The sequence below is a fragment of the Anser anser genome (genome assembly GCF_964211835.1).
Source record: "Anser anser genome assembly, chromosome: 1".
NCBI lineage: Eukaryota > Metazoa > Chordata > Aves > Anseriformes > Anatidae > Anser > Anser anser.
The window spans coordinates 39,908,112-39,924,674 of record NC_139720.1 but is presented as its reverse complement, the minus strand read 5'-3'; the positions used below and the strand labels follow the sequence as shown (position 1 = coordinate 39,924,674).

The window sequence follows — 16,563 nt, the reverse complement described above, 5'->3', positions numbered from 1 at the left end:
TCAGCTCTCCAAAATGAAAAAGATAGATGATGATTGAGAAAAATGTGGCAAAATTAAGCACAAAGTTAGTACATATTTGAAAGGAACTTTGGTTTATGAAAAAATTGGAAGAACTGTATTGGCATGGTATTTTTATGACTCTTGAGATCAACGCCTACTGAAAAATTTATACTACAAAATAAAAGATACTGAGTTGCCTACATTGCTGATTTAAACATATATAAACATATACAGATACATGTGTATGATCATATACATGGACACTCATCATTTTGAGAAGGAACTTCATAAAAAGATGGATTTTATACACTGCAATCTCTGTATGGAAAAGAATATTGTATTACCTCATATTAATATGTCACTTCCAATTAAGGTAACTCCCATGGAAATAAGATCCTTCTCTGAAAAGTGATTTTGCTACAGAACAGGAGTCACACAAACTACACATCCTCAGAAAACATGTATGATTTGGTTAGGAAGATTAGTGTTAGTAGATTTAACTTTCATAACATTTGAGACCTGCTAATGTTCCTGGCATTCTCCAGAACCTCCACATTTCATCTTGGTTATTGCTTTACCAGATGAAACACAGGTTTCCTTTCAAAGAACATCTCCAAAAATCAATTTTTCCTACTTTTAATGTTGTGCTCTGCATGTTTACCTGTTTTCACCTTCCAATCACTTTCATTCTCAGTGAAACTTCTACTGCTGTTACAGAAGAAGCCATTGCTTTTTTATTTATGTGACAGAGACGTATCTGGCTCACCTGCCAAGCCCTTTTGTTAGGATGACTTCTATACACCATCTTTGAATGATCTTCATGGACTATGTTCTCCAGATATGACTAGGAAGAAGCAAACCTTTTTGCAGATTTCTATTTGCACTTTTCTACTTTAAAGATGAAAGAGAGAAGAGGCCCACTTGCCTTTTCTCCTCCTGTTTCGTCTGGAACTAGTAAACATCTTTTGATTATTCTTTTACATTCTGGAAGTACCACCAGGGTGCTCTCTGTATATGTCTGACCAGGGGAAAAAAGAACACTGTTCCATCTGGCTATCTGCTGCCTGATCTGACAAACCAATTCCAGTGAAGAGATTCTTAGTCTTGAGTCAGTGGGACTGGAAGAAACCATGTGGTCCCCCTATACTCAAAAGTATGTCTGCAAGAATTGAATGCCTGTTAAGGCAGCACACTCAGCCCCTGGGTGTAGTGTAAATAAGAAGCTGCGTCCAATCTGCCTGAGATGCTGCAGAGCCTCGGAGGCATCAGCATATTATGTCCCTCTGGATACAAACTCGACCACCTTAACAGGGAACCCATGGCAGACCACCTAAATTCTGAGAAGTTCAGGACTATTTCAGGAAATTAAGGATCCACCTCTGAGGATGAGGAGAGGGACATTTAAAATTAGAATAGATACGGTAAATACAAACTGTGTTGTACATAATACTGTTCTGTTATAGACAAAGAGTTGTAGGAGAGGAGGATGCTGTTGAAAGGTAGTATAAAGGTTGATGTAGGATAACATCCACAATTAAACAGAATGTATTACTGCCTTTTGTATGTTTGGTAGCATCACATCAATGTATAATACCAAAATGTGCTAGTATTTCCATTCAGCGAACAGAATAATTCAGAGTGACTTGTTTGATATAGTAATCCAATCTTGCAGCTGCCAAGGTGCGTGTAATATCAGAAGCTAGCTAATTATGCTCTGCTCAGATTACATAGATTTTTTTTTTGTCTTAAGCCTTACATTATGACTACATAGGCAGTATTGAGGTACTTTATCTCACTCGGAAAATGAACATATTTGTGACCGTCTGTGATGAACAGTTATGTTGTAGAAACTTTGGATTTTCGGTCAAACAATTCATTTCCTTCTTTGTAAAGAGCTATGAAAAGTCGAAAAAGGAGAGTTTTTTTCTGCTGACGAAACAAAGATCTCAGATCATTAAAGAAGAAAAGGCAAGGTTCCTGGAGTTCCATATTTTGTACACCTCTTCAACTACTTATTCACATTAATGAACATTTTTGCTGGGATGTAAGCCCATACATTTTCAAGATTAATCTTCCTAGTAACTTGCTTCCACCCACTGCCTGTAGTGAACAATGCATTTTTGCAGTGACATTTCCCCTGAATTCCCTGGACTCAAAGCTAAACAAGGAAGTTCAGCTGTTCCTAGTAATGACAAGAACTCAAAGAACAATGAAGAACAATGCTCAAAGAACAATGAAGAAATCTGCTCAATATTCAGAATATACAAGTAATATGATTGCTTCATGTAAAGTGACAGAACTTTGTATGTGGCTAAAATACTACAGTAGAATTTAACCAACCTGCTTTTTGAATGGAAGAGGAAGTGAACAACCACATCCCTCTCTCCTCGGGCTTTTACAGACCTCTATTGTATTTCCCTAAAGCCGTCTCTTTTTCTGGGTTAAAGACTCAGTCTATCCTGCTGTTCTATATATAGCACCTATACTTAGTCCTTTTTGTTGACCGCCTCTTTATTTTTTCTGTCTATTATACTCTTTTCCAGTTTAGAAAGCCAGACCTGCCCTCAGTGTTTTGAAGGCACGTCTACAACGGATTGTATCAGTGTGGTGTAATTCTTGTCTCTTTTATGCTACTTATACACTTATTTCCTAGTAATTACTACAGTTTTATTTACTTGCTTGACGGTGCCTACCACAACTTCCAGATTTCCTTCCTGAGAGAGAATAGTTTCTTCAGAACCCATCATTAAGCATCTAAGTTAGGACTGTTTTCCCCATGTGCATCATCTGTACATTTACCAACATTAAGCTTGATCTGTCATTTTATCATCGTCAGCCAGCATTGAGGGATATTTCTTTAATCTTAATCTTTAATCTTAAGGGACCCATAAGGATCGTCAAGTCCAACTCCTGTCACCGCACAGGTGTGCTCAAAATTTTAGACCATGTGACTAAGTGCACAGTCCAAACTCTTCTTCAATTCAGACAGGCTTGGTGCAGTGACTACTTCACTGAGGAGCCTGTTCCAGTGTGCGACCACCCTCTCGGTGAAGAACCTCTTCCTGATGTCCAGCCTAAACTTCCCCTGCGTCAGCTTAACACTGTTCCCATGGGTCCTATCACTGGTGATTCTGGAAAATGGGTCACCTGCCTCTCCACTCCCCCTCGTGAGGAAGTTGTAGACTCCAACACCAAAAGCTGAACACCAAAAGCTCTATGTACCTTCCAATGCTTTACTAGGCTGAGAAACAGAATTTTGAGTTGTCCAAATTATCTTAGGTTGGTAAAGCAGAAATAATGTATCTCCCACCAGCTGGCACTTATGAAATCTCAGCCATCACTTTGCTGTGACTTAGTTTCTCTGGACTAAATTCAGTTGTGGCATCAGATGAACTTCTGAGGGGTACTTGAGACATTTTCCAGGGGCTGTGAGATATGGCACAGCACGTATGGATGGCCCTGCCCATGTAGTGGCAGCAGAACATCAAACAAAATATCTCAGGGCACCTCCAACGGCATCAGTTACCTGCACACATAACTGAACTGGCCTCTCCATCTGCTCAGTGTTGATAACTACACCTTTCATAAGTAAATAGGAGTTTTCCAAAAGAAATTTTTACATTTTTAACTGAAAACAGCAAAATTTTTGAAACTAAGCATTTCAAGAGAAATAGAAGGCTTCAGCATAGTTTTAGACACTGCTGAAACATGTTATAATTACTATTTTAAATAAAAGCTTCCAGTTTGCTGATTCAAAATGAATCTTGGCTTGAAATACAAGTTAATTAAAGGGGCAAGTTAAATTGAAACTGAAATGTAAGATACTGAAATGACAGAATTGAAATGAATTCTCTAAACCATTTTTTCCCCAATTTTTGCTTCATTTTTTGTCCTGATCAGCACAGGGAAATGTTTTGATATGCTGAAAATTTCTGTGGGATGGGAATCCATTTCTTGCTCATCTGCACCACTTACTAATCTTTGTAAAGTATTTTGAGAACATAAAGATCTAAGGCTGAAGGATATGATTAAAGCAATTTGACACAGAGATAAAGCAAGGCATAAAAATAATTTAGGAGTAAAAAGGTTAAAAAGAAAATCCAAGAGTAAAACTGCCCTGTTAAGACTCCTCTCTCCTTGTTTTAACCACCAGATCTTAATATCCAAAATGCTTACCTTGTCACTTCAGTTAAAGAAAGAAGTGGTACATCCAGAGTGGCTGAAGCTGAGGAAAAGAGGAGCAAGGTCACCTTGGCATTAGTTTCCTGTTCTCAGCCCTCCAGAATGGAGAATGCTCAGGTTTCATGTACACAAAGACAAGATGCTTGGGTGAGCAGTGCTGAGTTGGTAACTTGTGATCTAACTAAAGGATAGCGTGAAGTTCGGACACTAAATGAGGACAGTAAAAAGAGAGTAGAAATCTCTCATTTCTTCTACTTGCCAAGACTATTGCTCTTCCTGCTAGCAATGCAAAAGAAGGCCTCAGTTTTCAGTGGACTTTGAATACTAAGAAAATGGATGGTTCAAAGATAAATTGTTTACAGAAAACCTGAAAGTGCATTCAACTAATCTATGAAATTACAAGCCTTGTTGCTGTGATACCTGGAGGCATTTATTCCTAGGGTGAGAGCGCAAGCAGTGGTAAGGTGGTAAGTGGGAAACAAGTGAAAGTTGTTCAACAGCATAACAGCTTTTGAGCTTCTGTACATAGAAAGAGATTATACGTAAAGCAGAATTCAGCGGTGCCAGGGTAAAATTTTGTAAAACATACTTTCTAGACAGATAGTGTTGGGAAAGACAATTTAAAAGCATCATAGAGATTTTCCCAGGTTGTTATATAGTATAGTATCTCATTCAGTAAAGAGTATTTCAAGTTCCAGGGGAAGCTTGTGTGAATATCACAGGAAATCACATACTTTATTAAGTGTGATTCTGCAGAGTGTTAGTTCTGTTTAATGGATAAGGAGCTGATGACACAATCATGTTGTGAATATCATTCTCACAAGACTGAAAAAAAAAAAAACAGAGATTTCATTAGATTTAATATGTGCCAGCAAAGTAATTTCAGGCTGTGCCCAGAGGCACAACACAACAGAAAAAAATTTATTCCCACTCACACAAGCATTACACCTCCTACACCGCAGCGGAGTGTCAAGGGATTCCAAGAACTCTGTCAGCACAGATGAAGGCAGATAGGAAGGGAAGATATCACTAACTTTGTAGGAAAGACAAATACAAGATGAGAAACACATAAAGGAGAACAACTTGAAGTAACTGGGAAAACTGAATACAGCTTGGAACATATCCACTGGTCATCTGGATACAGACAATGTTAATTCTTACGTTCAGAGCAAAAATGAGAAACTGGTGAAAAACACTGGTAAAAGTAGCTGATTAAGATGGATTCCCCTACAAGTGGAATGAAAAAGCAGACAGCAGCAGACTTTTTAATCAAATAAGATGTCACAATAAGCCGACTTGAATTCAGAAAAGACAGCACGTAGGTTTTATTAACTGGAGAGGTCCTGTCAGTGTCTGAGATGGATGGGACTTCCAGAATTCCAACAGATGGAAAAATTCCACCTGTCAGTGTGGAAATGAGAAGAGCGGGACGTGGTAAGTGTGCCACACCACACTAACTATGGGATGCTCATCAACGGTTTCTTGGACTTGAGCAAAATGAGGAAAACATGGTGCTAAGCTTGGGATGCTTTTCCAATTAGAAAAAGATTGCACGAAAATTACCGTGGAAGTGTTTACTCCAAGATTATCTTGTGCTACGCTAGGCAGAGGCATTTCCAGTCCCTTTACAAAAGCAAGGGATACTGGCTGCAAAGCAGAGGACTGCCTGACCTCTTGATGGATCTGAGTGGGCTCCTCCACCCTCTGAGCTCAGAAGAGTTACAGATCTCACTTTTTGGAGCGTACCGTAAGTTTTGAATTTTATTAGATGTGGAAATCATAGCTGCCTGAAAGATGACTAGAAATCAGTTTGTCAAATGGTTTTGTCTGTTAAAAAGAGAAATTCCCAAAGGACTGACTTATCTACTTTGCAAGAGATTTTCAAAGGTTCTGATTAGATGTCTGGCTGGATCCTCCTAGTATCTATTTCAGGGGGAAGGAAGACTTGGGCATTTGGAAGGTATCCAAAATTGTGGGCCTATTATCATTTTAAATAAATTATACATAACTACATACATGGAGGCAACTATGGATAATCTTTGTAAGTTGGAGAAATATTTAGAACTGCACGACAGGGTAAATGGGAAGTTTATATTCTAGTCTTGAAAGATGCTAGCACTTCTGAGAAGACTTACTTCTGATGGTAAACCTCTTTATTTGCAATTCTGCCACAATCCAGCTGCTAATTTTATATATTCTATTATGTATGATTTCATTTAGAAATGCATGTTTAAAAAGGCAATCATACTAATACATTGTAAAATAAGGCTTGATTGTTGTTTCTAAGAGAAACTATTTCTAGGATAGATCATGGATTGTGTGTTTTTTTTTCTGCGTAAGTATCTAAATGCAAAAATATGGAAGGCAAAGGATTTTCAGTGCCAATACAGTATTGCTGGAAGCACAGGAGAGTATGTATTTTAATATAATAATTAACAATATAATTAATCTGTAGCCAGATTAGTGATTAAAACGTTTAACAGCAACGTATTAGAGATGCAGGTTTTGTGGTTTTCTTTTACTCTGCCATAGACCTGACTCTTCCTGGATGTTATAAGAATCCTTGGAATGATTTTCAGTTGTAAATAAGTACCAGAGCTGGAACAGGGAAAATAATTTACATTCTCGTGTTTTAAGCCAAATATAATTCCCTCACCAGTGCAATGAAACCACTAATTCCCAGACATAAGGAAAGGTTTCAATGCCCTTAACAGCAGCACTCATGAAAGAGCCCATGTGTTTCCCTGCACTGTGGGATTGCCTTATGATGACAGCAGGCATATTCTGTTAGAAAACAGCTGTGTATCTTCAGCCAGCCCATATAAACCCCACAGTCCTTTGGTCTGATAGCTTTTTTAAGGGTAGAGTCAAGGTAATTTAAATGAGTTAATTTAAATTAAATTATCCAATTTGAAAAGAAAAAAAATGCACTGCCTGAAAATAATATAGTATTATCTGATTATAATTATCTGATTAGTGAATGAAGTTCTCTAATTTTATCTTAAAATTTCATACAAAAATAAATTACAATTGTGGTGGTTATAAATATTATGGGGCTCTTTAAAACTGACTCATTTCAGCGTCGGTGCTAGCAGAGTACCTTACTGAATTTAGAAAAATGTTGTGGGCAAAGAACAAGTACTACAAATTCTCTCTCAGTAAATGCTTTCTCCTCCCCACCTAACATTACCTTTTTACACTAGAACACAAAAGACTTTGTTTTTGGAAGTGACAAGTACTTTTGGGTGCTCAGTCAGAGATGGATAGAAAGAAGTTGGTTTTAAGCAGTGTTAAGTGTCTACTCCAACAGCTGCCTCTTTACCCTCCAATAAAGGCCCTTAATCTCTCTCTCCAGCATCCTGTGTTCTGTCTTGCACCAATTACAGAATTGCACACATGATGCTGATCGTGCAAACCCCTCTCTCTGAGCTGTACCTTACTCAAGTGCATATAGAGAGCAGATCTGAGATTAGTATGAGCATAATTACAAGTGGAAGGATGTTTAATGGGCTGAGGACTAGTACTCCCTATGATGTCTCTACTCAGCCACAGGAATATAAGTAGCATTTAAGCTATGTCTATGGTCCTTCAATATGCTTTTAGAAACTTACAGTCAACATTTTTTAGTGTATTCGAATGTTCAGTTTTGATTTTTCCCCAGAATACTTTGAATTTAACCAAGATTAAAATATAATTCCTAAGATAGTTTCTGCTTCTTCCGTAAGTTTCCCTATGAGCCTCCCACCAAAATATCTTCTCTATAAAACCTGAGATTCTGTTATTGACCCTGAAGGCTCAAATACAGAGATACATTGGTAGTGATGGATTATTTTTTTTTCCATAAGAATGCAAAAGGAAGAAGAAGTAAAAAAAGAAGCATATAAGTAATTTCATCCTCTGGTCTACAAAGGGGAATCTACATCACTGATTTTACGAAGCCAACAAAATATGACGTTTATCCACCTTCATCCCTCCTATTACTTTTCCATCTGCCAAATGCTGTCCGTGCTTTCCCCAATCTGCTCTCTACTTCACTAAAGCCCCATCTTCACCACCTTCATTTCCCTGGTTCTCTCCATTTCCTTCATCTCAATTTCCCTGATTCTCTTCATTTGTCTATGCAGCTCCACCATTTCAGTGCTCCAGGCTCCTGCTCCTGCTCCTACCTGCATGCACCTTGCCACACTGCATTCCCTTTTCCTCCTCTCACATCATGGGCAGCTCCCCACTGGCACTGCCACATTGATTCTGCACTTCACCTCCCCACCTTGCTCTGAATTAAAACACAGTGCTGCTGCACGCACACACAAGCTTCTTCTCTCACCATGAAACTGATCTAACTAATTAATGTGGGTTAATTAACTAGTTTGGGTACCTAGGAATTCCTGAGAGTTAGTAGAAGCAAATAAGATGAGGAAAGTGACATAGTCTGCAGTGATAATAAAATAAGCAGTGAAAAGCAGCAGCTTTTCACTGTCAGCCTAACTTCTGTCAGGATATGAGTGCTGCCACCGCACAGGAAGCAATGACACAATGCACCAATTTTATCTTCTTTAGCATCCTGGAAATTATAACACTGAAAGTTGCCCATATCCTGCACACCAGAGCAGCCTGGAAGTTTGCCTACTGAGAAGCGTTTCTCACAAACAGAGGCTGTGAAATGATTTTGGAAATAAAGTGTTAAATTAAATTGGCATTTCTGAGATCTTTGCCAGCAGCAAAATGTTGCTGAAGAGACATCAGCACAGAAATATGCAGGAACAAATTTTAAGAGCACTCTCTAGTCTGATTTAATAATAATGCTACAATCGGAAGAGCCTCCAAAAAGTAAAAGGGTGAGACAAAAGACTGAGCACTCTTCGGTGACTTCCACAGAAAAGAAAAACAAACAAAAAAAAAACATTTTGCAGTAGGAAGAGCATGAGGTACAAGTACTGGGCTAGCAACCACCACCTTCCGACAACCCCAGCTATAGCTGGCACCCAAGGCAGGCAGGGCTCCTCCAGGTCCCTCAGAGAAGCAGTGCTTCTGTCTGCTAGTTTGGAGTCTTCCCTCTGTCAGACTGCTGGGGTTAAAGGCTGTCCCTAAACATATTGAAGGACAAGATCTACTGGTGTCATAGAGATGTCCCCTCAGGATGTATATTCCCAGCGTACACATAAAGAAAAGGAGCTCCTCATACTTTCTCACTCTTCTGCAAGAACAAGTATTTTCATGTCTCTGCTTGGCCAGCAAAAAAACTGGTTAAATCAATGTCTGTCTGTGTTCATAGGCAGTTCTGTGCTTCACAAGGACTGTTGATTTTTTAATCTTATTCTTGAGAATTCCATTTCCTCTGGGTCTACTACATAAGTACCTTCCTCTCCTAGAGCCCCATTTCCTTCATCGTTATGGTACCTGATATAGAGACACTTGGGTCGGTCACGATGAACCAGGGTACCACTTCGAATCCCTGGGTAGACACATAAGTGGTATCTAGTAGAAATGCTGATACGAGCCTAATCTTTCAGGTATAGTGAAAATGAAAGGCACAACAAGAAAACACTTGAAGGACATGAGAAAATGGAAGATTAGAGAATATTTCCCAGAGATGGGGAGGTCTGTCTACCGTATGCAAAATATTTGGTAAATGAATTAGCCCTTTCTCCTCAGCTTATGGAACAACTTTATCCATTCTACTGCTCCTTTTTATTACATAATTAATACTACATTTACCACATTATTCCATGATTGCTGTAAGATCTTAAAGATACTTATCAGCACTGCCCTTGTGCTCCTAACATTTTGGCTTAGGTTTAGCAGCCCCCCAGCAGATAAGTGGAAAGAGTAATTTCTCCATTGCTGCTCAAGCAATAATGTCATGCCTATAGGTAAGAATACTCATGACAACTTCCAAACGCAGGAATGCTTTTACCATTCAAATAATTATCAGTAAAGGGACAAGCATAGCCCTTTTTCTGCAAAGCCTGCATAAATGAGCTTTGTGTAGGAAATTCAGAAGAGACTTGAAGGGAAATAAATTCTGCAGTTAATCATTCATCTTGGAGTGGAGTGACTGCTAAGCAGCTCTGCTGTCAGTTGTAAAGCCTTTCAGCTGTTGTTGTTACTACATGCTACTACTACACTCATGAGTCCATGCAGCTCTAGTTTTGTTGGTCATGTCCCTGTCTTGCACCATTCCACCAAACTTTCCCTTGTCCAACCACATGGAAAAAGGCACCAAGGATTACCATGCTCCAGCACGTATGAATATCCTAGCCATATCCAGGTTTGTACCTTTCCCTTTTTTCTCTTTCCTCACAGCTAGCTCTGTTCAGTGCCTAGCAAGACATTTCCCTTTAGGATCTTATCACAAACAAGCAAAGATTTGCTACGGAAGTTATGTGCATGATAAGAACCCTATACAAGTTAATATTACCTCAGCAACATGAACTTAATTATTCTGATAATATTGGAAAAGTTATTTCTCCACTTTTGAAGAGACAGGCTCTGCATATTTTTAAAAGGCAAAACTTATATCCATAACCAGAAAGCTTTGGTCTGCTCTTCAATACAGCATATAAATGGTTTATGGATTTCATCAAAACTGATTAGTTCATTGTCTAGACCACAGATTATTTTTCATGAGATTTCTTGTCATATCTGCGAGCCATTCCTGTAATGATGGATGAGACTGGTGCCTTAAAATCATCATTTTCTCTGTCAGGAGGGAAACCCACTGAACCCTGTCAGAAGGAATTTCACCTCATCCCCTCTAGCCTTATATTATGTAAGAACATAATGCATTCTCAGAGAGGTGTACATGAGTGCGGGATTGAACCTACACATAACTAAAGGATTGCTACTCAGAAATAGAATATGAACTACAGAGTTGTTATAGCAGTTTAAACTTCTGCTTGGATAAGCTGAAATTGCTACTGAATCATTATACCAACCAAAGGCTTTGACATTTAAATCAAAGCCCAGTGATTTTGGCCCTTCTGAGGAACGGCATTCCAAAAATGGTGTCTGTCACTGTTAGCTTTATTCTCTCATAAATGAGAAGTATGGATCATGTAAAGGCATGAGCGTCAAGAAAAATCCATGTGCAGTTTGCAAAGTGAAACAGTATGCCTTCTGTAATTCCAGGCCAAACCTTAGAGTTTGGAACACCATACAGTCAATTCTATGCACACAAATAAATCACAATAGATATGTTCACATGGACCTTGTAACATATTTTTCTGCAGTTATGGGTTGACAATGAGTCCAATAGTACATGAAGTGGGAAAATGTATATGTAATAATTCTCTTTTGCAGTAAAATTAAAGTCATTTATAGTAATAGTCTAGGAATAAACCACTGTCAAACTTATCAACAGTTTTTACTTTAACCATTTGTCACTCAGAAAAATCTGCTTGCTGCTGATTTTCAAGAAAAAAATGAAATGTGCTACTTCACATTTCATTTTTAACAGTTAATTGCTTCACAATTATATAGCATACAGAAAAGCAAAGAGATTTTATAAAAGTAGAATGGTTCTGAAATTTATTTCCTCTTTATTTCCATTTCTTATGCAGATCCATCTGAAGTATCTACTGTAAACTGGCTTTCTAGAGGAAAGCAAAGTTAAATATCCCTGGAAAGGATCAGAACAGCAGCTTTAACTTCTTATCACTTCGAAGGTAACAGTACTGACATATATTGCTGTGCAATGCTAAACTACAGCCCCACCTCTGGATAACAGATGATTGCGTGGCAGATGCACACAGAGCCCTTCCCTGTTTCCCTGAGCCTTCCAGTGCATATTGTGGTGTCTATTTAGATGATAAACTACTGGAAAGGCCTGGACACGTACATTTGTTGTGTCAGCTCTACTATTTACAGTGTTTAAAACTATAACCATGATTAATCCAGAGATAAACTATCCTAAGAAAGCCAATGTCACTTGCCCTGCAAAAGCAGGGCCCCATATGTGGCATAAATGCAGTTTGCTCCCCGCTACTTGCAGTGCCTGCTACAGCTCCCCAGGGATCCATGCATCTGAAGGCCAAATTCATGGGTCACTCAGGGGAGATGAACACCGACTCTACTGGACTGTGAATTACACCATTGATACTTAACCCCTCCAAGCCTGCAGCCTGACATTATATACACCTCTGTGCCTCCCACAACACCTACATGTGTTATTCGGCCCCACTGAACCCCCATTTTCCTGACCAGAATGACCTGCTCCCTTGGCCAGAACGCTGCACTGAGCATCCATCAAAGTCTTGTTTCAATACCAGTTAGTGCCCCACTTTGTGTACTTGTAAAAAAATTGGCCCCTTTTATCATGTCACATAAACTCCATCTCTTGCAATGTTAAAAACTAAATGGAGTAATTTATCATGAATTATCAAATGGCATCCCATTAACTTGACTTTCCCTGCCTACTGTTTTCACAAGAATTGAAGCAACGGTGACTTTTACAATGAGAAAAAAGCAATAAGAAAACAAACAAACAAACAAAAAGAAAATATTGAAAAGAAAAAATAGAAAAGAGAAAAAAGAAAAAAAAGAAAAAAAAGAAAAGAGAAAAAAGAAAAAAGGTAAAAAAGAAAAAAAGAAAAAAGGAAAAGGAAAAAAAAACTGTTGATGACAAAAAGATTACATTCATTTTCAGCATGTCAATCTTGTTTTTCTACTTCATTTGATGGTAGGAAAGGACATTTAATGACACAAAGCCATTGTGCATATCAAGCTACATGTGCCTGTGGGCAGTGCACCAACAAATGGCATGCTCATTGTTGTAACACCCTAGACTGTAATTTATAACTAAGCCATAGGACTTTAATATAAATTGGTGGGTTACTTGTGCAAGGTGAATAGCATAGGCAAGTTTCACCTTTTCCTAAGAGTGTACAGAGCCTCTCTTTGGTATTTATGCTTACTTAACATGACTTTCAAATAACTTTAACTGGGCAGTAGCAAACTAGCTCCATCATCTAACTGGCTATAGTAAACTTCCCACCTGCAAAGCCTTCCTTAAGCAAGCAGCTTCCCCTCATTTGTGGTGAAAATGCCATGGAAGCACAGAGAAAAACAAAAGGGGGAAGAGAACAGGAAATACACTTCCCAGAGGAGAAACACTTATGTATTGTATTGTCTGCTTGGACAGTAAACTCTTGGCAGAGCCAATTCTGATATCTTTTTCTGTCCACTATATAGCACTAAATCTCACTTCCAATGTTTAGAACTTATCACTGTAATACAATTTGTAGGCAAAATTTCCTAAGAAAGCCAGCATACCTTGACCTATTGGTGCAGAACACTATCCTTCCACATATCCACAGAGGGAGGGCAAATTTTTGCTTAGGCAGATAATGACAGGACAAGGGGGAATGGTTTTAAACTATAAGAGGGGAGATTTAGATTAGAGGTTAGGAGGAAATTCTTCACTTAGATGGTGGTAAGGCAGTGGAACAGGTTGCCCAGAGAAGCTGTGGATGCCCCATCCCTGGAGGTGTTCAGGACCAAGCTAGATGAGAGCCTGAGGAACCTGATCCAGTGGGTGGCATCCCTGCCTGTGGCAGGGGGTGGAACCAGGTGATCTTTAAGGTCCCTTCCAACCTGAGCCATTCTATGATTCTATGATCTCCAAGAACATTTGTAATTCTGTAATTCACATATGAAAATAAACTATTAAGAGCCTACTCACCCCTAATATTCCACTTTACAAAACACTTTCACACCCAGTGAATTATGAATTACAGTAGTTGTTATTGCAATAAATACTGAATACCTGACAAATCTATTTGAGAAAGTCTCCACAGTACTTATAAGTCTTAACATCTCTGTTTTAAGCAATCAAAAACCAGTAACCCCACTTTTACAGAGTAGTAAAATCCACTTGTATTTTATATGGGTATATACAGGTGCACAAAAGAAATTTTTAAGTGAATAAGGAAGAATCATTCTTACGCTGCACTAAACTGTGAGTCATGAACATTTCCAGCAGTCCACAGTCACTTGTTTTATACTCCATTCACAAAGGAACTTCCTTCAGCCCAGGATTTAAACATATGCTTAATACTATACCAGGTTGTTCCAATACAGCCAGGAAAACAACAATTTACTGTGTCATGTTTGAGTTCTGTAATATTCATCTTCTAAAAAACAATAACTAATTTATAAACGTTTCCCAATAAACTTAACTATATTTTTAGGCATTCCTCAGTAGGAATATTCTGTAAACTCCAGATGTGTCAATCCAAATCCAGTATTAAATTTCACCTTTTAATGATTTAAATCTATGCTACAAACATGAAGAAGTCAAGGCTAAGAGCATGCTTTCATTCCCACTAAGCAAGAGGTGTGAACACTGAAGCTTCTAAGGCTGAACTGTAATTCTCTAGAATCAGCTCTATACATTTGGCTTTAGAATATGACATCAAAACTGCTTTAAACAACAGGACGAGGATTCCCCAGCATCAGTGAGGAATGTCAGCTTGTCTCTGGGACAAAGGAATTGTGTTGAGTCAGGTGCGAGTGGCAAGGAATCGATATAGGAAGTGGAAAAAGAACAGGGCCAGAGGTGTGTAAGTGCCTACTGATTTCAGTCAGTGGAACGGTCCCTATAGGACCATTTCAGCTAGCTTCAAAATGGAACTACTAGAACCCCCTGCCTCATACAGGGGTCCAGTTCAGGTCTTGACTGCTTCCCAAGTCAAGTGATTTATCTATCTGATACATAGTTACATCTGCCAACTTAAGGTATGAGCATGGAGAGGTCCACTCCAAATAATCACTTAAACTATCAGACCTTTCAGCCACATTGCAAGTTACTTCATGGAGTGTGCCAAAATCAAAAGAAATGAAGAGGAAACAGATGCATGACATAAGACTGCATAAAAGTCAGAGAGAGAGTTGTCACAGTGCAAATGGGCCCACGAAAGCTTTATCTAGTTCTATTACTCTAATGATTTTGTTCCTTTAACTAGCTTAATCTTTACTAAAATTCAAATGGAAGGGTCACCACATGCTACTGGTTCTGCAAGAGCAGAAGCCATAAAAATAACACATGAAGCACTTAACTTAAACAGCTACAGCCTCTTGAAAGATACTCATTGAGAAATGTAAGTACCTGTTGTCTCCAAAGTCAGGATCCTTGGTTTTAGCATCACTATCATAAACAAAATGCTCTTGGGAGATTACTATGACATTGTCCGTAGTTTCATTTCCCAAGATAGTGATAACAGGATAACCCATCTGCAGTGTCCACTGATCCATTACTTCTTGGATATTTACAGATTTTCCAACCCTTTTTAAAGCCTTCAAGAAAAAAAGAAAGGTTTTAGTATGTTGAAGCAATGCCACAATCCAACACGTAAAACTCTTTTTTTTCTTCTATCCCAGAAGAGTGTAACTTGTTTTAGAGTTTTCAATAACTATCAAGCATGTGCATACAACCATGTTTACACTCAGTATATACATACATACTACATAATTACACCAACATTCTCTGGGTATCTTAAAAACAAACATCAAACAATCTTGCCAGAGACACAAGCCACAATCATAGTCAGGTTTTCCAAATCATTCAAGCATTTTTGCTGTAAAGGAAGAAACAACCTGTTTTGCAGGGTCTTTACAAGTGTCACAGAAAAATTGTGTGGCTGTTTCCAAAAGGTGTTCTTGACCAGCAAATGTTTAAAAAAAAAATAAATTGTCAACAGTGTTAGTTGATTTAGGGTACCTGCAGTAAGGCATGTTATGTTCAAAGGGCCTGATTTCTGAAAGTACAGAGCTTCTTTGCTCTGAAAATCAAATGTCTGGTAATTTGAAAATATTGTCCCTTGTGTCTAAAGTGAGACCATGTATATAGTGATATCCCCAGCTCCTTCAAAAACTGCGCGTCACAACGCTGTAGGATTAATGTGTCCGTATTTGACATAGTATGTCAATAAAAGGCTGGTTTACAGGTGGAATATCATCTGAAACAAAAAAGAATCTATGGCTTCATGGGAGATGAGACTGGATATGAGAATGACAGACATCATTTGCTATTCAGCAACAGAAATGTGTCTAGCTGCTGAACAGCCCTAGATCACAGATGAATGAACCTCTGATGAATACAAGCAGAACACAGCAAGAAGTCTTCAGAACTGAAGCTGCAATTGCAGTGCATTAGGAGCAAAGCAGCAGGCAACACATGTGCTTATAGGTGAGGGAAACAGAATTATTAGCCTTAACAATATATTTGAGTATACAGTATAGCCCTAGTGCTTATGGCCTAGAATGACGTCTCATTTTCATTCTATTAGCTGTGGGTTCTGCTGTTCTTTCAAGAGTGTGTTCATCCCTCTCTCTTCCCATTGCCAAGCCCTTCTGCAAAGGCTTTAACAGAGACAGCTACCACGT

General features: G+C 38.6%; 1 protein-coding gene across 4 annotated transcripts in view; it reads right to left on the bottom strand.

The window, feature by feature from the left end:
- Positions 1-16,563, bottom strand: part of TRHDE (thyrotropin releasing hormone degrading enzyme) — a 204,799-nt gene that overhangs the window by 51,920 nt on the left and 136,316 nt on the right. For all 4 annotated transcript variants that reach the window (XM_083820162.1, XM_083820163.1, XM_083820164.1 and 1 more), the window contains exon 9: positions 15,287-15,474. In XM_083820162.1, coding sequence (XP_083676288.1) covers positions 15,287-15,474 — 188 coding nt within the window. The remainder of the gene's footprint in view (positions 1-15,286; positions 15,475-16,563) is intronic.